The 24,590-nt window shown below is 43.4% G+C and overlaps 1 protein-coding gene across 8 annotated transcripts in view; it reads left to right on the plus strand.

The window, feature by feature from the left end:
- Positions 1–24,590, plus strand: part of MPHOSPH9 (M-phase phosphoprotein 9) — a 154,431-nt gene that overhangs the window by 121,443 nt on the left and 8,398 nt on the right. For all 8 annotated transcript variants that reach the window (XM_033954541.1, XM_033954540.1, XM_033954544.1 and 5 more), the window contains 3 exons: positions 10,179–10,346; positions 16,527–16,647; positions 24,339–24,433. In XM_033954541.1, the coding sequence (XP_033810432.1) occupies positions 10,179–10,346; positions 16,527–16,647; positions 24,339–24,433 (384 nt within the window). The remainder of the gene's footprint in view (positions 1–10,178; positions 10,347–16,526; positions 16,648–24,338; positions 24,434–24,590) is intronic.

The raw sequence follows: 24,590 nt of genomic DNA on the forward strand, positions 1-24,590 counted from the left end.
GGGCTGGTGGCTCACACTGTGTTTCGGTGGGCCGAGCATGTCCTGGACCATGAGTCTGATGACTGGTCCTCAGTAGATCAGGAGGTAGAAAAGATTGAGATGGCTGCCTTGTTACTCTCAGATGCTCTCTATGACTTGGTGCGGACTTCGGCTAAGTCTATGGCTTTTGGAGTAGCTTCACGCTTGGTCGGCAGATGCCGCATCCAAAACTAAGCTTACCAAATATCTCTTTTGGGGGGAGGGTGTCTTTTTTGTTTGGAGAGGACTTAGAGAAGAACATAAGAATTGCCGCTGCTGGGTCAGACCAGTGGTCCATCATGCCCAGCAGTCCGCTCACGCAGCAGCCCTCTGGTCAAAGACCAGCGCCATGAGACTAGCCCTACCTCCATACATTCCAGTTTAGCAGGAACTTGTTGAGCTTGGACTTGAATCCCAGGAGGGTGTTTTCCCCTATGACAGAGTCTGGAAGAGCATTCCAGTTTTCTACCACTCTCTGGGTGAAGAAGAACTTACGTTCGTACGGAATCTATCCCCTTTCAATTTTAGAGAGTGCCCTCTCTTTCTCCCTACCTTGGAGAGAGTGAACAAACCTGTCCTTTTCCACCAAGTCTATTCCCTTCAGTACCTTGAATGTTTCAATCATGTCCCCTCTCAATCTCCTCTGTTTGAGGAAGAAAAGGCCGAATTTCTCTAATCTTTCGCTGTATGGCAACTCCTCCAGCCCTGTAACCATCTTAGTCACTCTTCTCTGGACCCTTTCGAGTAGTACCATGTCCTTCTTCATGTACGGCGACCAGTGCTGGACGCACCATGGCCCGTTACAGCAGCATGATAACCTTCTCCGATCTGTTTGTGATCCCCTTCTTTAAAATTCCTAGCATTCTGTTCACCCTTTTCGCCGCCGCCGCCACACATTGCGCGGATGGTTTCATTGACTTGTCGATCAGAACTCCCAAGTCCCTTTCCTGGGAGGTCTCTCCAAGTACCGCCCCAGACATCCTGTATTTGTGCATGAGATTTTTGTTACCAACATGCATCACTTTACACTTATCCACGTTGAACCTCATCTGCCATGTCGATGCCCATAAGTTGGTTTAGACTCTGACAGACTCTAAGGTGCCCTGCCTGCCTGAGGACCGTGCCTGCCCGGTGACGCGGAGTGGCACTGCCCTTGGGCATCTGCGGGAGTTCTACAAGTATTGCCCTGGGCGTGGGGCTGCTACTTTCCAGGCTTTGGGGTTTTCCCGGGGTCAGTTTTATCAGCGCATGCAGTGCTTTCGGGGGGCCCATCGAGGGGCTGGGAATCCCTCCGCCGTTTTCCCTGCTGCCCGTCCTGCACAATGACTCGTTGCCGACGCCCCCTTTGGTTCCGGTGGGTGCCCGGCTGCGCGATTTTTTTCCCAAGTAGGCCGAGATCACGTTCGATCAGTGGGTCCTGGAGGTGGTGCAGGACGGTTATTCTCTGGAGTTTGCCCGCTCTCTGCCAAATCGTTTTCTCGCCTCTCTGTGTCAGGCGGCATGGAAGACGCAGGCTTTTCGCCAGACCCTTCAGCGCTTGCTAGAGCTGAAAACAGTTGTTCCAGTGCCCCCTCAGGAGTGTGGCACTGGCAGGTACTCCATTTACTTTGTGGTGCCCAAGAAGGAGGGGACCTTTCGGCCCATCCTAGATTTAAAAGGGGTCAACATGGCTCTCAGAATTCCATCTTTTCGCATGGAAACACTGTGGTCTGTCATTTTGGCGGTTCAGCCGGGGGAGTTCCTGACTTCTCTCGATCTGACGGAGGCCTACTTGCATGTTCCCATTTGGGCCTCCCATCAGCGCTTCCTTCGCTTTGCGATCTTGGGTCAGCACTTTCAGTTCTGTGCGCTTCCCTTTGGTCTGGCCATGGCTCCCAGGATGTTCACCAAGGTTATGGTGGTCATTGCAGCAGGGAATTCTGGTGCATCCCTACCTGGACGACTGGTTGATGTGGGCGAAGTTGTTGCAGGAGAGCACCCGGGTTACAGCTCGAGTGGTGGAGTTTCTCCAGTCACTGGGCTGGGTGGTCAACCTTTCCAAGAATCGGTTGGTCCCATCTCAGTGTCTGGAGTACCTTGGGGTTATGTTTGACACCTCCTTGGCGAAGGTCTTCCTTCCAGAGGCCCAGGTCAGCAAATTGCAATCTCAGATTCGCCTCCTTTTGGCGTCCCAGTGTCCTTGGGCGCAGAATTTCCTCCAAGTCTTGGGGTCGATGGCAGCTTCCTTGGACGTAATGAGGTGGGCGCGGGCCGACATGCGTTCTCTTCAGTTTGCTCTGCTCTGGAGGTGGTCACCCCAGAGGCACAGTTTGGATCTCCCTGTTCCTCTGCGAGGCTTGGCGCGCTGCAGTCTTCGTTGATGGCTCCAGACCTCTCATCTTGTTCAGGGGACGAGTCTGGATCAACCACAGTGGATGGTGCTTCTCACGGATGTCAGTCTCCTCGGTTGGGGGGCTCAGTGTCTAGGTCACTCAGCTCAGGGCATCTGGTCCACGAGGAGGCATCCTAGTCGATCAATGTGTTGGAGACCAGAGCTATCCGTCTGGTGCTGTTAGCCTTCTGCTCCTTCTTGTTGGGCAAGTCAGTCAGAGTGCTGTTGGACAATGCCACAGCGGTGGCTACGTCAATCGTCGGGGAGGAACCAAGAGCACAGAGGTAGCACAGGAGGCGCCTGTTCATGGTCTGGGCAGAGTCCCACTTTCAGGACATCTTGGCCTTGCATATAGCCGGAGTGGAGAATGTTCAGGCGGACTTCCTCAATCGTCACGTGCTAGACCCCAGAGAGTGGTGTCTAAGCCCGGTGGCCTTTCAGTTGATAGAACAGTCTTGGGGTCAGCCCCTCATGGACCTGATGGCCACAAGTGTCAACGTCAAGATGCCCCGCTTCTTCAGTCGTTGCAGGGACTGTCTGGCCGAGGGCCTGGATGCTCTGGTTCAACCATGGCCAACGGAGGGGCTGTTGTATGTGTTCCCTCTGTGGCCATTAGTGGGCAGATCCGCATCATTCGCCATCCGGATCTCATGGTTCTGGTGGCTTCGAATTGGCCTCGATGTCCGTGGTACGTGGATCTGTTGAGGCATCTGGTGGCGGATCCTCTTCCTCTGCCTCTCTTGGACGAACTTCTGATGCAGGGTCCCATTCCCATGTTCGATCCGGGTCCCTTCTGTCTTTCGGCTTGGCTCTTAAAAAGGGGTCGCCTAGGTAAGAAGGGGTATTCCGATAAAGTTATCTCCACTCTCTTGGAGGCTTTCTACCTCTCGGACTTATGTGAGGGTTTGGCGTCTATTTGAGGAGTGGTGTGCTACGCGTGGAGTGGTCTCTTTTCGCGCTTCCTTGTCTAACACCTTAGAGATCTTGCAGGATGGCCTAGATAGGGGACTGGCTTGGTCTTCTCTCCAGGTTCAGCTTGTGGCCTTGTCAGCCATTTGTGGGTTGTTGAAAGGTCAGCATTTGACTGCCATTCCTGATGTGATTCGCTTTTTGCGGGCGGCGAAATTGCTCAAGCCTCCCATACGACCCTCTGTTCCATCTTGGGATCTGAATCTGGTACTTTCCATGCTAGTACACCCTCCCTTTGAACCGTTTGGCGCCTTCTCTTTGAAGGACCTAACTCTTAAAGCGTTCTTCTTGGTGGCCATTACTTCTGCTAGATGTGTTTATGAGCTGCAGGCTTTCTCTTGTAGGGCTCCCTTGGAGTTTTCTAGGGAGCAGGTTGTCTTGCGGCCTGTTCCTTCCTTTCTGCCAAAAGTAGTTTCTCCCTTTCATGTCAATCAGGCAGTGGTCCTCCCAGTGTTGGGTAGTCGGTGGAGGGTGGGGCTGCAGCAGTTGCGCAAGTTAATTGTCAGTCGGGTTCTTTGCTCTTTTGTGCAGAGAACCCAGGAGATCAGGAAATCGGATCATCTCTTTGTCCTATCGGGTCCTTGTAAGGGGGGATGATGCTTCTAAGGCTACTATTGCGCGCTGGATCAAGGAAACTATTGCTTTCGTGTATCTATTTCAGAAAAAAGCCTGTTCCAGAATTTCTCAAGGCTCATTCCACTCGGGGTCAGGCAGCTTCTTGGGCTGAGTCTTCGCTCGTGCCTCCAGTAGACATTTGTAAGGCTGCGGTTTAGTCTTCCTTGCATTCATTTGTCAGACACTACCGAGTAGACGTTCAGGCACGTTGGGACGCGGTGTTCGGTGAATGTGTTCTGGTGTCAGCCCTTCAGGGGTCCCACCCATGATGGGGACTGCTTTTGTACATCCCACTTGCTAGATTTAACCTCTACCGGTCTGGAGAGTGCTAAAGAAGGAGAAATTAGGTTCTTACCTGCTAATTTACTATATTTTAGCTTCTCCAGACTGGTAGAGGTACCCACCCTGTCTGTTGTTGTGTTGTTGTGGCTATTGCGCGGGCAGTTTTTGTTTTTTTGCTGCTGATTCTAGTATTTTTTTAGGGCCAGGGAGAATTGAAGAACAGTGGCTGTGGCTTAGCTGGTGAGCTGTGGGGACATTTTCTTTCTGTTATCTCTCCTCTGCATTTTCCAACAACATTTGGGTATGTTAGTTGTTTCTCCTGTTCGACGTATTGTTTATTTCTGTTTCCAGTTTTTAGTTCTGCTTGGCTATTCAGCAGACTGATAGGAATAGGGGAAGGTCTCTCTTATGTACCATTCCACAGTTTTGTTTCGGTCTCCACCTACTGGTCATGATGAGATATACACCCACTTGTAAGATTTAACCTCTACCGGTCTAGAGAAGCTAAGACAAAGTAAATTAGCAGGTAAGAACTTAATTTCTCCTTCTTTTTCACGAGTTACAGAGCAGAACAAAAATGTACTATTGTATGGGGAAGTTCCCCTCCTTCTGCTTTCTTCTGTTATAGTGGATATCGATTGCTTTGGTACAAACTGAAGAGGACAGTATTGAGCTGAAAGATGTGATTGACATCCTTCTGCAGCAGTTCGCGACCAGAGGATATTAACCTAGAGTACAGGCTCTTATGTGTATTAAAAGAAAGATTATCCAGGTAAGAACCTAATCTTTCATTACTATCTAACCGACAATGTGTCTGAGGCTTTGAGCTTTATCCTATTAGAGGAACATAACATAACTTTATTCTTCTATGCAGTTCCCAGCTCTTCAGTATTCTCGGTCTTCAGCAGATGGTATCAGGTCTAATTTGCAGCTGAGCACTGGTCTCATGATGCAGTTCCTGGGCCCAGCTGAATCTAAGAGTCAGAAGAAATTTCAGGATTTTATTGGGTGGCTTTGATTAGGGGGATACCTGAAGGAGTCTGCCACCCACTCTTCACCACCAAGCAAGTTTGTTTGGTTTAGGATTGACACCCTCTTTCTTTATTCTTCCTTCTCCCTTATAATTAAAAACCACAAAAAAAACCCTGCTGCACTTTTAGTTAAAAAGAGTCTGAAGGGTTGGTGGTAAGACAGTTCTCTAGCTACAGGGACCTCACTTTTCTTTGGTGTGGTAAGTGGGTATTATCAGTGTGCTTCCTAACTCTCAACAGGCGGGCTTTTGTTGTGGCTAAGATTTTTAGCTATACTTGAGGTATTTTGATTTTTTTCTCCCCATTTCAACCTTGACCTTTTATTATTTTAACTGTGTCAGGAGCAGTGTGTTTCTAGGTAGTGAGAAAATACAGTAGTTCTGTTTAGGTGTTTGAGTGCTCCCATTCTTCTCAGTAAAGAATGACATGGGGACAAATTTTTCCCCGTCCCTGCAGGAATTCATTTTCCCATCCCTGTGAGTTCTTTTCCTGTATTTGCCCCATTCCTGCAAACTCCATCCTCATCTGCACAAGCCTCAAACACTTTAAAATCATAAGTGTTCGAGGCTTGTGCGGTTAAGGCACAGCTTACAGGAATGGGACAGGACAGCGACAAAACTCACGGGGATAGGGAAATTGAATTCCTGCGGGGATGGGGACAAATTTGTCTCCGTGTCATTCTCTGCTTCTCGGACTCTAATCACTCTGGGGTGGTGATGGTATCCTGTCGCAGTGTCGTAAAGTGGCAGTTTGGGCCTTTGTGACTGTTTTTTTCATTAGCAGGGCATAAAAAAGCATTCCAGTTGCTGTTGTGAAGAGACTTTCTCACAATCTTTGCAGTTCAGCAGAGGAAGATGATGTCCTGACAGGGAGAGAAGCTCTTTGATGCATTTGATAGGGCTGAGACAGTGTGGAGAAAATTATGGTAGAGCCTGCCATCTTCTATCTTGAAGCTGTAGAATCTCCTCTGCCCACTACTTCTTTTGATATAGCACCTGAAGGCTTTTCTTCTTAACAGCTTTAGTCTATTCAAGATCTTTTGCAAAGGGAAGGAAATATTTTTTCTTTGCAAATTCATTTTGGGGACTTTTCTTCAGAATTTATTCTGCTTCTCCACAAGGCTTTTTGCTTCATCAGTTGCATGCTTCTGATATGGTATCTGGAGTATGTATCAACTGTCAGGATTAGAAGTCCTTTCTCAAATAAAGAGACCTCATCTGGCAGACAGTGAGGACTGGGAAGTACTTTCAGAGATTTCATTTGGGAAATTATTATCATAGCAATCTGCCAAGTTTACCTGCTTAGAAGATCTTAAGTAATGGAATCTCTGGAAGAGATGAGATCTCAGTTGCCGAAGAGGTTGACCCTATAGCAATTTGTCTCGTCTATAAGGATGAACTTGCTGTCATGATTTCAGAAGGTCTGGACGCATTGGATATTATGGAGCCTTTAACACAAGCTTCAGAATCTGTGGATGAATCCATTTTGAAAGGCATTTATAATCCCACAAAGGCTTCGCTGATGTTTCAACGGAGTGGGATACTCCAGAAACTGGATGTCAAGTTGGTAGGGCCCTTAGTAAGCTCTCCTTTGGATCCACAAGAGAAAGAGAAGCTGAAATTGTCCAAAGTGGACACCTAGGTAACATTGTTACTAAGAAAATGTTCCCAGTAGATGGCGTAACAGTGCAAAACGATATCCAGGTTTGTGAAATTGAATCTTTGTTCAATCAAGCCTTTGAAGTGGTGGCCTTGGCTCTTCAGGCAGCAGTTTGCAGTGCATAATTATCTAGAACCAGTTTATACTGTATTTAGCACTCAGAAGAAGATAAAAGGTATGGAAAACCTTTCATATGCTGAAAGGTTAGAGAAACGGGCTCTTTTCCCTAGAAAAACGGAGACTTAGAGGGGACATGATAGAGTCTTACAAGATCATGAAGGGCATGGAGAAAGTGGAGAGGGACAGATTCTTCAAACGTTTGAAAACTACAAGAACAAGAGGGCATTCGGAAAAATTAAGAGGGGACAGATGCAGAACCAATGCTAGGAAGTTCTTCTTCACCCAAAGGGTGGTGGACACCTGGAATGCGCTTCCAGAGGGTGTGATAGGACAGAATATGGTTTTGGGGTTCAAGAAGGGATTAGATAATTTCCTGAAGGAAAAGGGGATAGAAGGGGATAGATAGAGGATTACTATACAGGTCCTGGACCTGATGGGCTGCCGCATGAGCGGACTGCTGGGCATGATAGATCTCTGGTCTGACCCAGCAGAGGCACTGCTTATGTTCTTATGTTTCTCATTTGGAATCTAGCATTGCTTATGCAGCAGATTCTTTATACAGTCTCATCTGGACTTTTGCTCTATCTGTTTCAGCTTGAAGGGTTCTTTGATCAGAAATTGGGCTGCAGATAACAGCTTCTAAAACTAGACTATAGAGGGAAACTTCTGTTTGGGGTTACACAGGCCTCAGAGATTTCCTGAGGGGAAGCCAAGATCATCTCTTCTTTTGGGACAAGCTAGGGTCAAAGATGCAAGATAGGACCATCTAGGGAAGTCTATCATTAGAAAGCATTAATCAATGGTCCCATCTTCAAAGAAGGTCAGACTCTGTTAGTTTTTTTTACTGCAAAAGGGAGCCTCAGAGTCATCCATAGGTGCAAAGGCAAGGGGATGCGTCCCCTCAATGTACTACATAGGATTCAGCTGTCTGCATTTTACTCTTGATTTTGTTGGGAGCAAGAGCTTATATATGACTGCTACAGTTTTTGTTCCTTTCTCAATGGTTGCCACGTCATCAAGTCTACAGGACTGTCCTTCGTGGACCATAGAAGCTGTCACTTTAGGCTGACAAAGATAACATCTAGATTCCTCCCACATCCCTGAACCCCTCCCCCCCGTACCTTAAGATGAAAAAACAGAAGAGAAGCTCACTCTCTACTGCCTTCAGGGCCACGTGCTGCCCTAATTGGCTCAAAATTGCCATGTAAAATTATATCCAAAATTTATTTATTTATTTAATTCGATTTCTATCCTTTTTTTCCCCAAAGAGCTCAGAACGGGTTGCAGGTTAAACATACATAATATACAGTTAACAGGTTACAATTTACACTGGATTTGCCTTAATTACATTATAAGATTTTATCCTAACTTGACACATACTAGGGGTCTAATACTAATAAACATAATATTTCCTCCATTCTTGTGCCCATATCCTCGAGGCCCCCCTTGAGGATATCAATTCTGTTTAAGCTCTCCCAAACGCACTGCAGTATCTTTCTGCCATGCTAACTTTAATTCCTGTAGCATAATGTGGAGGTCTTTCTTCATAATTATCGTCGGCTACATATGATTCTAGCATTGATTTATCTACACTTGGGTAATATTTAAACTCTGCAGTTAGTGTTTCTTTTAAATGCGTCATGGCATGATTCTCAGAAAATCATATCAAAAGGAAAAATAAAATCAAAGAAGGAACCAAAAAGTAGTATCAAGTGGAGTAAACGGTGATGATGAAAAGGGTAAAGGCAGCTATAGGATACTATGTGAAAGCAGTTTACCTTATGAATCACTAGTTGTTCCAAAGGCTGCCTACAGAGGGCTCCCAGAGTCCATTGGGTACTGTTAGAAAAGAACTTCATGTAATTGATAAGTCACATATATACAGTAGCAACTAAAATAAAAACCTATAATTAAAAGGGTCATCTGGTGCTGACCTCAATATTATAAAACACTGTATATCAAAGAAAACAAACAACTTGTTAGAACCACCTAGTGCTGGCCTCACATAGGATCCCCAAAGAGTCCACTCAGTAAAAATCTATAATTTAAAATTTAAAATAAGAAATCTTTAATTCAAAGGATCATTTGTTACTGACTTCACTAAAAAACCAATTGCTGCATCTACAGAATAATTATTTGAACAGCTTGAAAGGATCACGTAATGCTGGTCTCACATACAGAGTGGAGTGGACTAGCATCAGAGAAGTCTGATAGGTACAGAATTTCTTCTCCCCCATCCAGGGATGATACCAACAATCTGTTTCTCCCTGACCCCAGGATTTTCCTTTACTCAACCTAATTCAGGTTTATTTAACGTATATCCCTTTCACCTCACCATACTTTCCTTCTGTCTCACTTTCCTTTCTCTCCCTTATATGTCTCTATTCATATTTTTAGGTGTGATCCATATTGCCCCTAATGCAGGCATTATATATGCTGAAATGTGGGTGTAATTTTTTTCATCATCATTGATATACCACAAGAGACACAAAATATTTTCTGTATGGTGTACAATAAAAAGACTGCCTGGAGCAAGAAAAGAATAGATAAATGGGAAAGGGTAGATCATAGGGGGATAGTTAAAAAGGCAAGAGAAAGGAAATCTGAATACTGTAGATGGGTTTTTGACATCTGAACCATTGGACATAATATAGATCACAATTATACAAAGGTTGCATTTTGAATAAAATTTGCTTTTATCTATGGCTACTAGTTGCTCTTTTCTCTGAGTTTGCCCTTTTACTAAAGCCAGTCATCGCCTCTTTCTTGTATCAATGATTCATTTCCATGCTATTATCCATTGCAAATGCTCAGGCTGATATATAAACTGACCCTCAAAAGTAGCCACATACAAGTATGCTGTGGAAGAGGCTATAGCTGTACCTTTTTCATTTGAGCATAAAATAATTTTTCCATTGATGCGAAGCATGTTAGTTACTGATTAATCTCTGAGCAGTATTTTGTTTTAAATATGAGCTAAGGGATGCATTTACCACCTGTACCACTGCCTCCTGTAAAACGTTGGTGTATAGTGAGGCTATGTCAAGAGTGAATGTTAGAATGTCATTAAACAATTCAAGTATACTGATTTTAAAACCTTTTTATTTGTACAGAATTAAATGGTCGCCAGATTGGGTTTATTGAGTCAGTTTACAGCACTGCTGAGGTCACAGAGAAACGCAGAGATCAACAAAAGCCTAAAAGATTTAATTCATCTAGTAGTCAGCGATCATCATCCCTTCCACCATCTGGCAGGAGGACAACCCCAACTGCAACACCAAGTAAGGATATATATCTAACATATTATGTATTAATGCATTTAGCTGTATGTATTCAATGACATTGGCTTCCAAAATACTGTAACTTAGAACCTTGGCTAAGAGGATTTATACCTTGGATTGTGTTTGCAAGAAATTTGGTATGTAAAATAACTTGTTTTGTATTATTTCTCCGAGGACAAGAAGGCATAATATTCTCACATGTGGGTGATGTCATCCATGGAACCTGGTACAGACACAGCCAAGTGCACTGTCACTTTAAATCTTGTGGGACCATCAGTTCTAAGTTTTCTGTAGAGCTACAAATGTTCTTTTGACTCATTTCTAGATAGCATTCTTGACATCTCCCTGAATCTACCTCCCGACTTTCCCATTGAAGGCCATTTTCTTGTTTTTCACCAATTTGGTCTCTTGTCACAACAGACCAGTAAGTGTTTTGAGTTATCACTCAGGGCTATGCCCTACGTTGGATCAAAAAGCCTCCAAACCACCCACCAAAAGAGTCTTTCATCATCTCCCTCCAGAAAGCCCTCCTTCACCAAAAGTTCCCAGCCCTTCTCCAGCAGAAAGCATAGAACCTATTCTGCAGGAGAGAGGCCGGGGTTTCTACTTAAAATATTTCCTGATATCAAAAAAGACCGAAAGCCTGCGATCCATTCTAGACTTGTTGAAGGAGAAATTTTGTATGGTATCTTTGTGAACCCTCCTACCCCTACTGGAAAAGGGAGACTATATGTAAAAGAAGCATACACTCATATTTCCATCCTCTCTGCATACAGGAAGTATCTCCACTTCCTCATAGGATCTCAGCATTTCCAGTTTGCATAATTTTTAGCGATTTTTTAAAAAGAACAGTAACATAGATAGCAACCTAGACAGATCTAGGCAATTCCAATACAAGGTCTTATTATTCAGTCTCGCCTCTGCTCCTCATGTATACACAATATGCCTAGTGGTAATGGCAGCAACCCTTTGCACATGGGGGTTTCATGTATTTCCCTACCTAGACAAATGGTTGATCAAGGCATCATTATCACAAACAGCTCAGATTGCCATAAATTCAACAGTTCATCTCTTCGAGCTTCTTGGGTATGCTGTCAACTACCAAAAGTCACATCTACATCCATCTCAAACCTTGGAGTTCATAGTTGCTCTCCTGGATCCAATTCAGGGATGAGCTTTTCTACTGAAGCAGAGAGTAGACAATCTCATCCACCTTTGTCGGACAGTCTCCACCATCAAGTGCAGTTCTGCATGTCAGATGCTACTCTGCCTCAATCACATGGCATCGACAGTTCATATGATCCCATTTGCCTGTCTTCACTTCAAAATCCCAGAGTGGACTCTTATCAACCCAATGGTCCCAGGCCTCAGAATCCCTTTCTGCTCCAATCTGTGTGACCCCAGATCTATGTCACTCTCTCCAGTGGTGGATGGTACTCAGGGTCAACTTTTCCAGCTCTGTCAGCATCAAAAGCTCTTGACCACAGCTCCAATGCTGGGCTGGGGAGTTCATTTGGATGTGAGTGTGGTCTCGCTACAAACAGAGCCTTCATATAAATTTTCTCAAGTTACCAGTGATAGGGAATGTTCTCATGAGGTTCCAAGACCATCTACCACCGTGTAATTTTCATTTGTACAAACAACCAGATGGCCATGTTCTATCTGAACAAACAAGGGGGAATGGGATCTCATCCCTTTTGTATGGTAGCAATCAGAATTCGAACTTGGACATCTGCTCTCAGATACTATTCAGGTGATTTACTTAGCGGAAAAACAAAATGTTCTTGCAAGCAAGATGAGCAGACTTCTTAAGCCTCATGAATGGACTCTCGGCGTTTCTATCTTGCAACCAATTTTTGCTCTTTGGGGAACACTTCACATAGATCTCTTTGCTTCTCCTCAGAACAACAAACTTCCATAGTTCTGTTCCAGACTCTTTGCTCAAAAACGCATGGCTTTGGACGCCTTTCTTCTTCATTGGAGAAACAATTTCCTATATGTGTTCTCCAATCTCTCTCACTGGAAAAACTCAACTCAAACCACCAGAATCAGGGCATCATTATCCTAATAGCACCTTTCTGGCCATGCCAGGTTTGGTTTTCACTTCTCCTGGAACTCTCAAGCAAGAAGCTGTGGAAATTGCAACAGTTTCCAAAATTACTTGCTCAGAACGAGGGGTCACTCCTTCATCCCAGCCCTTGCTCATAGCTTTAATAGCATGGTTTCTTTTTCCAAACTGATAAATTCTTTTTGCCTTTCGGCTGAAATATCTGCTACCTTATAAGTGTCTAGGAAACCTTTCACTCAGCACTGTTATTACTTTAAATGATTCTCTTCCTGATCTGCATTACATTCTCTGGAACCCATTACTTGTCCTCGTTCATCAATACTAGACTACCTTCTATATCTCTCCAACACTGGTCTAAAAACCAACTCAGAATTTTTCTTGGTATTTTCAGAGCGAAAACTCTCTGTTCATCCTTCAGTAGTCCGTTTTATGACAGGCCTCTTTCACACAAAACTCTTCAAATCTCTACCTGTTGCTTGGGATCTCAATGTGGTGATTTCTGTTCTTATGAAGTCTCCTTATGAGCCACATTTATCTTGCTTTTTGAAACTTCTCACTTTAAAAGTTGTATGAGTGAATTTCAAGCCCTCATCTCAGATCCTCCATATACAAAAGTCTATCATGACAGGGTAGTCTGGACGCATCCCAAATTCTTTCCTAAAGTAGTCTCAGAATTCCACCTTGACCAATCCATAGTTTTTCCTCTCTTCTTTCCAAAATCACATTCCCATCCTGGAGAAGCAGCCCTGGCATATTTTTATGGATCAGACTAAGCCTCAAAGGAAGTCCTCCCAGCTCTTTGTAGCTTTTGATCCTAACAGTCTAAGGGTTGCTGTTTCCAAATGAACCATCTCCATTTAGCTAGCAGATTGTATCTCCTTCACTTATTCTCAGGCTGGGCTGATGTTGCAAGGCCATGTAATAGCTCACAATGTATAGGCTATTGCTGCCTCAGTAGTTCATTTCTGCTCTGCCTCTGTTGAGGACATCTTCAAAGTGGCTTCTTGGTCCTCAATCTGTACGCTTAGCTCTCATTACTGTTTAGAACAAAACTCCAGAAGAGACGGTCAATTTGGACAAGCAGTTCTGCAAAATCTTTTCACTTTCTAAGCACCAAATTTCCCTTCAACCCTTTTGGATTTTACCAGGCTTATGTTTATTCAATGTTTAACCAAGGATCCTGCCATCTTGGGAGTCCCACATGTGAGGATATAATACCTGCTTGTCCTCAGAGAAAGCAAAGATACCTGTAGCAGGTGTTCTCTGAGGATAGCAGGCATATATTCTCATAACCCACCCACCTCTCCTAGTTGGCTTCTTAGCTTTGTTACTGGATTGATGGTCCCGTGAGCATGGCATTGGGTGGGAAGGCACATGTGCGATATGGGCACTGCCTAAAGATTTAAAGTGACAGTGCACTAGGCAGTTTCCGTACCAGATTCTGTAGATGACGTGAGAATATATGCCTACTGTCCTTGGAGAACGCCTGCTACAGAGAAGTATCTGTGCTTTATTTTCATGTGGGGAAGATGGATCAGGATTCAATGTCTAATCAACAATTTACATATAGGGCAAACATGCATCTACTTTAAAAAGTGTAAAATACCACTTATGTGGAGCAATACACATCAGTATTGTTAAGTCCTTATCATTTAGGACATACTATACGGCCTCAGAAATGGAGCCTACGCACAGCAATGTAATCACAAGCTGAGACAATCCGCGTAGTTAAAATACTCCTGCTCCAATCATTGGCCACTACATACTTATTTAAAGTGCTAATTTTTAGCTTTTTTTGATAGATTTAGTGTTTAATTTAAGACTGATATAAGCCCTTAACCACTCAATACTGAAGAAATGATACTATAACTGTGATACTTTTTCAAAAAATCTTCTTCAGATACTGTGTGTATTATCCAGATTTGAAAAACTAGACCACAAAAACTTATCTGCTTTGTTTAGTAGTCTTCACTGGCGGAGTCTTTATAATAAAACCTCGATACATGTCCATTTGCCATTTGTATCGAGGTTTTATTATAAAGACTCCGCCAGTGAAGACTACTAAACAAAGCAGATAAGTTTTTGTGGTCTAGTTTTTCAAATCTGGATAATACACACAGTATCTGAAGAAGATTTTTTGAAAAAGTATCACAGTTATAGTATCATTTCTTCAGTATTGAGTGGTTAAGGGCTTATATCAGTCTTAAATTAAACACTAAATCTATCAAAAAAAGCTAAAAATTAGCACTTTAAATAAGTATGTAGTGGCCAATGATTGGAGCAGGAGTATTTTAACTACGCGGATTGTCTCAGCTTGTGATTACATTGCTGTGCGTAGGCTCCATTTCTGAGGCCGTATAGTATGTCCTAAATGATAAGGACTTAACAATACTGATGTGTATTGCTCCACATAAGTGGTATTTTACACTATTTTTGCGATTGTGATATATACTGCTGGGTTGTATGACTTTAGGTTTTACACTTCTACTTTAAAAAGCACATAGGTACCTTTATGTCTTTAGGGCAGACTGGATTGACCATTCAGGTCTTTTTATCTGCTGTCATGTACTATGTTACTAGAAAATTGCCCCAGAAAAGCTGCATATATTTAGGCTAAAACGAAGCCATGGCTGCTCCGCCCAGCCACCTTTACTGAAGTTTTAATTTTCTATTTCTTTCCACCTTCATGTCTTTTTATTTTCCCTTTTTTGCTACAGTTCTGGTTTCACTGCTGCCTTTTCCTTTTCCCCTGTCCTGATGGCTGTAGTTAGGGGCTGTGTATCTCATCACAACTGCATACTTCCATCTGACCTTTTGTATGTGCCTAGAGTCTGGCTTAAATAGCACAGTGGCTGAAAGAGGCCATCAATAATGGTCTATGGTACTTGGAGCCTTCAGGAGTTTGTAAGTCGGAGATCACATTACACTAGATCAGAAGCTTCCTGGATGAAATGTCATGGTTTTTTTCAGCTGGTGGTTTGCAGGGTGTCCTTACATTTCCTTCATGAAACAGTATTGTATTCAGATAAAACAGGATGCAAGTCTTTGGGGACAGGTGGAACAGACTTATCTGGGTCCCACCTATTTGAAAGGTAAGGCTTGGATAGATCCCACACATTTGGACTGATCTGGTCTAAGTGTTATCTGATAATTTTCTTTCTCTGAGTCCAGCCAGACTAGCCCAGGACTTTGCAAATGCCCACATAGTTTTAAAAATTGTTCCCATAATGACTTGGGGGTGCATGTTATTTTATGAAGCATAACTTAATTCGGAGGTCAAGATTAAATCAGAAACTTGCTATGTTCTGTGGGAGGTGTTAAATTATTGCAATGTGTTTCTTCGTTTGTTTGAGCATTGTCCAGATTATCTCAGACCTAGCTATACCTAAGCATATTCCATAATTTGCCAAACTTAGCATCTATGATGGTGGTGAAAAATATTTAAATGTTAAAAGAATCTGCCAAATAACTTTCTCCCTTAGTGTCAATGTGGGCCACCGTTAACATGTGTTATTTTGCTGTTAACCCCAGTTATTAGTAACTAAGGGCTGGTTCTGTAACCAGTGCCGATATCAGCAGCCGCCAATTGTGTGTCAATCAAACATTGGCGCCGGTTTCAGAATCACGCTTACGGGAAAGTTAGGCATTGGAAATGTAGGTCAGAGTTTTCCGGGCCTACATTTCTGGCACCTGTCTTTGCATGAATGAATCACGCCTATGTAGGTACTTTAGGCCCCCTAACGCCACTTCTGCTGTTGGCCTTGCTGGTAGGTGCTTCAACCTCTACTGGTTTTTTTTGCCGTTTCTAATGGCATTCTTCAGTTCACTTAGGCGCTGGTAGAGCATCTACTGGCACCTACGTTTAGGCACCAGTTTTAGATTTTTCCTCTAAGTCTCATGACATAAAATAGGACCTGTGCTAAAATAGCATGAGTGAATTGTGAAAAAAAAACACGTTAATGGGCCCCTAAAACATAAATGGAGGAAAGTATCTCATTATGACAGATCCTAGAGACATTTTATTTGTTGACTGGATCACAAGTATGGTGTTTATTCATAATGTGGATTGTGAAAAAAATCTTGACAAAAAAATGAACCCTTTTCTTTTGTAGCAAAGCGAGAGATTATGTTGACACCAATCTCGATGAAACACAGTCCAAAGCGATCTCCAAAAGAAAATTTCTCTCCTGGCTTTAACCAGGTACTTAGCAAGGAAGAGAGCTCCGTGACAAGGTATGCATGCTGTTGTTTGTTTGACAGTAATTTGTGTCTTTATTATGTATAAAGAATATCCACGTACTCACTGTAGACAATATCCACCATAATACAGAAAAACCTGACCCATACTGTTAGTACAGTCAAACCTCGGTTTGCGAGGAATCTGGTTTGCGAGTGTTTTGCAAGACGAGCAAAACATTCTCGCAAAACTTGTCTCGCAAACCGAATGTTGACTCGATTTGCAAGCACCCCCCCCCCCCCCGCTCGCAAAGGCCCCCCCCGCGCTGCTCCCCCCCCCAAAACAATTTGAAACTTACCCCCCGTCTGGCACCGGCAAGCAGCCCACAGGACGTGCCGGTGCCGCTTGAAGAATTTCCTGCCTCTGCTGGGCCTTGAGCATGCATCTGTGCATGCTCAAGGCCTTCTCATTCTCCCTCTCACCGAGATTCTCGGCGAATGAGAAGGCCTTGAGCATGCACAGATGCATGCTCAAGGCCCAGCAAAGGCAGGAAGTTCTTCAAGCGGCACCGGCATGTCCTGTGGGCTGCGTGCCAGTGCCAAACGGGGGGTAAGTTTCAAGTTGTTCGCACGGGGGGAGGGGGGGAACATAACAAGCGAGTTTCCATTATTTCCTATGGGGAAACTCGCTTTGATATACGAGTATTTTGGTTTACGAGCATGCTTCTGGAACGAATTATGCTCATAAACCAAGGTTCCACTGTATTTCCAGTATGATAAGGATGACTGCACAGAGCCTCCCACTCTGTTGGTGAAGCCACATTCTGGCAGTTCTTTATTGTAATGTTTTTGTATGGCTCTGATCAGCAGATCAATAGCTAAATATTTAGTTTTTAAAAAAGTGTTATATCAGGCTAATATATATGTGGAATAATAGCTGGATGTTTCGGAAGTAAATGATAACATTATTTTCAGATTTTTTTTTTTTTTAGGAGTTCAAACTATCATAACTTTTATGAACTTTTTTATTGAAGAAGTACTGCCATGAAGAGCAATCTGTACTAACAGGCCCTCATCTCTAGAAAATGGTAGTATGCATGAAATCATATGGAAATAAAGAAATGAAATAATGCTTGCACTGTCCTTTTGTTTTTGGTCATTTTTAGGGAAATACTTGACCAGTAAGGACAACCTTTTTGCTGTCCTAACTTTAGCTGGATAATTATCTAGTTCACAGACTGAATATTGTCACTAACCAGATTTCTAGTACAATAGGAGGGGCCTAATCAAAAACTTTGAAACGTCCAAAAACCTGCCTAAGTCATCACTTGGGATGTCCTAATAGCAGAGACGTCAACGTGCTGATAATCCAAACAAACTTTCTGGACGTTCAGCAGCACTTCTAAGCTGCTGTGCATCCAGAGCTCAAAGGGGCGTGTTGAGAAGTGTGTTATGTGTGGAAATCGGGCAGGCTTCCACCTGGAAGTCCTGAAGCAATAATTGAAGCTTTTCCAGGACATCCTAGGCTAAACTTACACACCGGGACTTAGACCAAAGTAAAATAGGTCTAAGTGCCCTAAAGGTGACCAAACTGACAAGATGACCACTGGAGGGTTTAAGGCATGACCCCCTCTTACTTCCCCAGTGGTCATGACCCCCTCCCACCACCCAGAGATAGGGGAAAAAAATAGCACTTTGAGGGCTTGCCATCAGCTGATTGTGGCATCAGCCGAGCTGATTTTGGGAATTCCTGCTGGCTCAGCCGATGGGGATTCCCCCTGCCAGGATCAGCTGGAGCCCTACACCCCTCCTCTGACATCCCCGGACCCCCCATGTATGATCTCATGAAACAGTCCAAGACTAATCCTTTTAATCAGAGAGGAAAAGATCTCAGCAACCCCGCAAACAATCCTTTCAGGATAAAATAAGTCTGCATGAAATGGGGTTCCGGTGTCTTTCATTGATCAAAAACTTCTCTGTTTTTCACAAGTCTAATCAATTCACTTGTACTTGTGGCTTTTTGAATTTTCAAAATATTTTTATGTTTTTAAAGAGTAGTACCTAAAGAGCAAATCAAAGTGAGACTTATCTTAATCAACTCATGTGAACATCTCCTGTTGCTCAGTGAACCTGAATGCTGTTCACTGAATCCCCAATGGGACCCGTTTCGCCATTAACCAAGGCTTTTTCAAGGGTCTGCAATAGTTGCAGGGGATGTTGTTTGTGAAATCTCACCCACACGATGCCAGTGTGAGGCTAGGGGTTTGGGCTCATTCAAGTTTTGGGTTTCTCCTCGAGGGATGGCTGGGGATAATCTTTGTATTGTTATTTTTAACGCTCAAGGGCTTAATTCCCTGGGTAAACGCCTGGCTCTCTATCGGGAATTGGGGCAGGTGAGAGCTTCCATAGGATTGATTCAGGAGACTCATCTTCTTCGAGGACATGAGCGTTTCATGAACAATCCTAAATTTCCACTCTCCTATTGGACTTCTAGGGTAGGCTCTTCTAAGAAGAGCGGGGTGGGGATTTTTTTTGCTAGGGGATTGAATGTGGACATTAAAAAGGTGGTGTGAAACCCACAGGAGAGATATTTGGTGCTTGTGGCCTTGATCAATGACATGTTGTATACTTTGGTTAATGTTTATGTCCCTAATGAGGATCAGGGTGATTTTTTTTTTTTTTTTTTTTTTTACAAGGTCTGGTACCTGTTGTTCTCCAACATGGGGAGGTGCTTCCTACTAGCGGGGGGGGGGGGGGGGTTAATTTGACGGTGGCCCCTTTGTTAGACAACTCGGGGAGGGTGGGTAGTTATGGGAGGTGGGATAGGAAATTGTTTCGAGCCTTTTTACAATTGATCCATTTAGAGGATGGGTGGAGGTGGCTCGGGTTCGGAACTATACTTGCTATTTGTCGGTGCATAGGTCCTATTTGAGAACAGACTATCTATTTGTGGATCATGGCCTTTTGCTTGCGGAGAGTTCAGAGGGCCTCTATTGAGCCTATCACTTGGTCGGACCATGCTCCGGTGTGGCTTCAGCTGGGGTACTACCACAAAAACACTAAAACAAGAACTCGAATTATGCTGTAAATATCAGATAAGTGTTTTGAAGCTTAAAGACATGCTCAATAAGTAACAAGTGTAGTGATTGAGAGTTATATTACAGCCATTTAAACACATGGGCTTGTCCCGGTGTTTGGTCTGATATTGAAGAACAGCTCTGAGCATTGGTTTATTATAATTGAAGAAAGTGTTTTTGATAATATGCTATGAGTGTGATGTGCCATTTCTTTTTGTTTTTGATATACAATGGTTATTATTCCTTTGAAGTAAGCAGTTATTATTTCCTATACTTCCCTGAGTGTTTGGATCATAGTGACTAGTCAGATTCCTTTTTTCATTTTGCCAGGGAAATAAAAGATAACTTGATTGGGCCACTATGGGCTAGTTCTCTCACACACATCCCAAACTGCCCTCAGCTACTCTGCCCTTCTCTCTCATACACACACACACACTCCCCCTACCACCCTTTCACCTCCCCCATCACAATTTCCCTCCCCTAGTGGCCACCAAGTGAGGCATGCTATTGCTTTCCCCTCTTGCCCCTTTTCCCGTCCTGGCCATTCCAAAACTCACAGTAATTTTTTTAAACTCTTATTCCCATGATCCGACATCTCCCCCCCCCCCCCCTCCTATGGTCTGGTATCTCTCTCTTCTCCTTCCCGCATTCTGGCATATATCTCTCCTGTCTTTCTCTTCCATTTCCTGGTCTGGCATATCTCTCTCCTACCCTCCCCCTTCCAGAGGTCTGACATCTCTCCTCCCTTCCTGCTTTCTGGCCCCCCTCCCAGTCCAGTATTTCTCCCCCTTTTCTCTCCACCAGTCCAACACTTGCATGCTTCCTGTCCTCCGGATTTCATTCCCTTCCCCAACCAACATCTCTCTCTGTCCCTCCATGAGTCCAACTTTTCTTCCTATCTCCTCCACCCCCACCCCCATTGGCAATATGTCTCACTCTCTCTGTCCTTCTCTCATTCCCTCCCTTGCTGCAGTGAGTGAGAGAGAGTGCCCATTTCTCTTTCTATCACCCCTCTCCAGCACCATGCCACATCTATGTCCATCATTCCTTCCCTTTGCACCCCTTCAGTCTGTCCCTCTGTTCCCTCTACACATTTCTCCCTCATCGTTCTCTTCCCCATGCATCTCTACCTCAATCCTTTCTCTATGCCCAACAATTTTCCTTTCTTCCTAGGCTGGAGACTTGAACATCGAGGCCAAAAGAAGTGCCAGAATGGATTATCTTTCCCACATGATTGGGCTAGAGACTCCGTTCTGTGAATTCAAATAACAGACGAGGAAAAGCCATGTAAAAAACAAATGGTTTATTGACAAAGCTCCCACAGTCTGGGAAGAGCAAACCCTCAGAATTTCAGTGCTCTTCAAAGAGAGAAAACAAGGCAAACAGATTTATACCCTATGTGACATCATTTGTAATAATTATCATGCTTTAGAATACAATGGCACAGTGATCACATGACTTCCTTTCCAAAAATGCCTTACGTCAATGTTAACATTAAAAGTCCATTCTGTTAAGTTTTTTAAATCCAGCAGGTGGCAGTGTTTCACTTTACTTCCTAAATCACCCTTGATCTTTGAACCTGTTTATATTATCAATCATGTCAGTAAAAGCCCTACTTCCTGCAGACACATATTAACTTCTGTATGACCTTCAAATTAGTATTGTAGTTTCTAATCTATAAGAAAACAGATTCTCTGTAAAACACCCAAATTTCCTGTTCCTCTGAGAACCTTATCCCCATGGATGTATGTGAAGAATGATACATAAATCTATGTCTCTTAAGAGTCACAAAATCAACCGTCTGAACTTCTTAGCATTAGCTGAAATGTAGAATCAGCAATTTAGACAGGGAATGCCAATCTGTGAGCTAGCTAAATCTATTTATTACAAGGCCTCAGGGCTGAGTTTCCAATGCAATGTGCAGAAAATGTATTTTAATTTATTCACGTAATTTTGATTCATTCACAATCTGTTTTCATATCATCGGTGACAACTGTCACACCTGTAAATTCCAGGAATCTTCAACACTTTCCCCACGTGCACCATCTCTTTCCTACTCATGTACACACTCATGCTCAACAATTCTCCCTTTCTTTTCCTCCCTCCTATGTCTCAAATTAGTGCCCCTTCCTCCCTCCCTTCTGTGTCTCATGTTCATGACCCTCTCTTCCGTCTGAGGTTCGAGTTCATGCCCCTCCTGCCTTTGTTCCAAAATCGTGCCCCTCCCATGTCCCAAAGCATTCCTTCCCCCTCCTTCCAGATCATGTCCCCGCCCTCCCTTTCTCACTCCAGGGCCACACTCGCTTCCTTCAGGGCCATCCATCTGGGCTGCTCCTTCTGCCTTCAGCGGCACTTGTTGCAGGGATGCACGGGCAACGGCTCTTACATGCTGTATGTGGCTGACCTACAAGCCTTCCTTCTGACGTCAGATCTGACATCAGAGAGAAGGCATCCGGGTCAGCCACGTGCAGCGTGAAAGAGCCGCTGACAGGTCCCTGCAACAAGTGCCACTGGAGGTAGGAAGGAATAGCCCACCTGGAAGGCGGTAACTGAGATCCCCTGCTGACCCAGAAGGCTTCCCTCTGATGTCAGCTTTGACATCAGAGGGAAGCCTTCTGGGTCAGCTTCGGTGGAGGGGAACATTCAGGAAGGAGGGCATGGGATCCCCGGCAGTGGCTTCAGTGGAGGGGGTGGATGGGCAGGCAATAAGGAGGGCATGGGATCCTCGATGGCAGCCATTAAGGAGGAAGGGAGACAGGAGACCTACTTTGTGCCCCCAACAAGCGGCTCACATATCCCTAAGAGTACGCATACCGTGTGTTGAGAAACACTGCTCTAGTACAATAGCTGATAGAATTCAACTCCAAGATGGGTAGGACATGAAAAATATTCATTCTGCTGGCCTTGGAGAAGACCTACAGGTGAATGATTTCGTTTTCTCAGAGGACAAACAGGATAGTAATATTCTTACTGATAGCAATCCCTAGCTACCAGGCTGCCTTAAAAAAAAGGGAGGAAGGGAGAAATACAATCAGGGTCATCAATGAGCAAGTTGTGATATGGAAATAATTAACAGATACAACTTTTTATTTTGAATATGTTAAGTTTTTTGTTTGGTTTTTTTAAAGTTATATTTTAATAAATAACTCTCCCCAGGCCCATTTATTTCTGCTCCAGGCTGAATTGGATTCTAAACCCAAAATAAATTCTGAAGTACTGTCTAACCAATCCAGCTATCACATTGAGAGTCCTGCTCTAGGCAATAGTGAGATGTAAATGTATAGACTAAAGTCCATGTTGCAGTCCTGCAGATCTGTATAAAGGCTGACCTCAAGTGGGCTACTACTACAGCTATGGCTCTAAGCCTCGTTGTGACCTGCATCTCCTTTAATTATACCCAGGCAGGGATGATTCTAGAGCAGGTTTCTCAATTAATTCCTCAGAGAATCCCAAACCAGTTTGTTTTCAAGATATCCACAATGAATAAACGTGAGATATACTTGCATACAGTGCATGCAAATTTATCTTGTGCATATTCATTGTGGATATCTTGAAAACCAAAATGGCTTGGAGGTCCCTGAGGATTGAGTTGAGAAATCCTGATCTAGAATCATCCCAGCCAGCACATAAGTAAAGGAGATAAAAGTTGTTAGCCAATTCGAAATAATACATTTTCCGATGGTGACCCTCATCTTGTTTGGGTCAAAAGAAATGTAGGTAGATTTATGGGTATAACTAATTGGTGCAATATAAACAAGTCACATGCAACTCTTGTTTCTAGGACATCCCATAACTACACCCAAGGATTCGGATTTTTGCCAACTTATACAAATACAGAGACCAAAGCTATATGAAATATTTTATTATAGATATGAAAATATAATTCACAAGCCAGCAGTAAATAATAACTAATTATTGTTCACAATATACAGTACAGTTCACCACAAAATTAAGACTACTTAGGTCAAGTACTTCAGGTAGTAGGCATCCAGTGTCTCAAAGGGAGCTTTTGTCAGCTAGATTAGGACAGTGTTGAGAACCCATGACACAGCTGTTGGTTTTTAAGAAAGCATTTTCCTCATTTTATTGTAGTTGCCATTTTGAAAGTTAAATACTGATGTAGTAGATCTCTTTACTGCCTTCACTCCAATGTTTTAATTCACATTTGATCATATGATACCTCTTACACCAGTCTTTTTTTACCACTCTAGGGCTCTAACTGTTAATTTGAAACTAAAGGAAAACATTGTTAGACTTTAAACAAGACACTAACTAATGTTTGTTTTGTTTAATGAATTTAAACTGATTTTTATCAGAAGTTCTACAGATTTTCCTTTACCCAGTGAAACTTCTTTTCTCAGAACTCCATCTGCTAAAAAATATGTGGCCAAGGCAGGTGGCATAGCAAGGTTTAAAAAGGATTTAGACAAATTCTTGGCGGAAAAGTCTATAAATCTTTAGTGGCCATAGCCTTGGGAAAGCCAACAGTTCTCTGGATATAAATAAATGAGGACTGTATCTATTGTTTGGTTATCCTCATAGCTGGGACAGGATGCTGGACTTAATGGATAGTCAGTCTGACTCTGCATACCACATCTTATGCCCCTACACAATTTGTGAAATTTTTAACCAAGAAGTTCATGTCTCTGTTTCACTTTTGACGGTCGTTAGATTTGATGCACTTTTGGATGATCTGAAGACTTCACCTGCGACTCAAGGCCACAGTCCTAGAAAGAGACTTCAGTTTCTCTCGCTTGATACTAGAGGTAACATATGTTAAGTGATTCATTCTGCAGTGCAGACTTCAGTATCCATATTGATCCAGTAGAAAATTGAATTATTTGTAGCTGTGATATCTTTCATTAGACTGTCAGATTAATTGAAATATGACATAGTATGTGAGCTTTCAAGACTAATGGGTTT

The sequence above is a fragment of the Geotrypetes seraphini genome, chromosome 8 (genome assembly GCF_902459505.1).
Source record: "Geotrypetes seraphini chromosome 8, aGeoSer1.1, whole genome shotgun sequence".
Taxonomy (NCBI): Eukaryota; Metazoa; Chordata; class Amphibia; order Gymnophiona; family Dermophiidae; genus Geotrypetes; species Geotrypetes seraphini.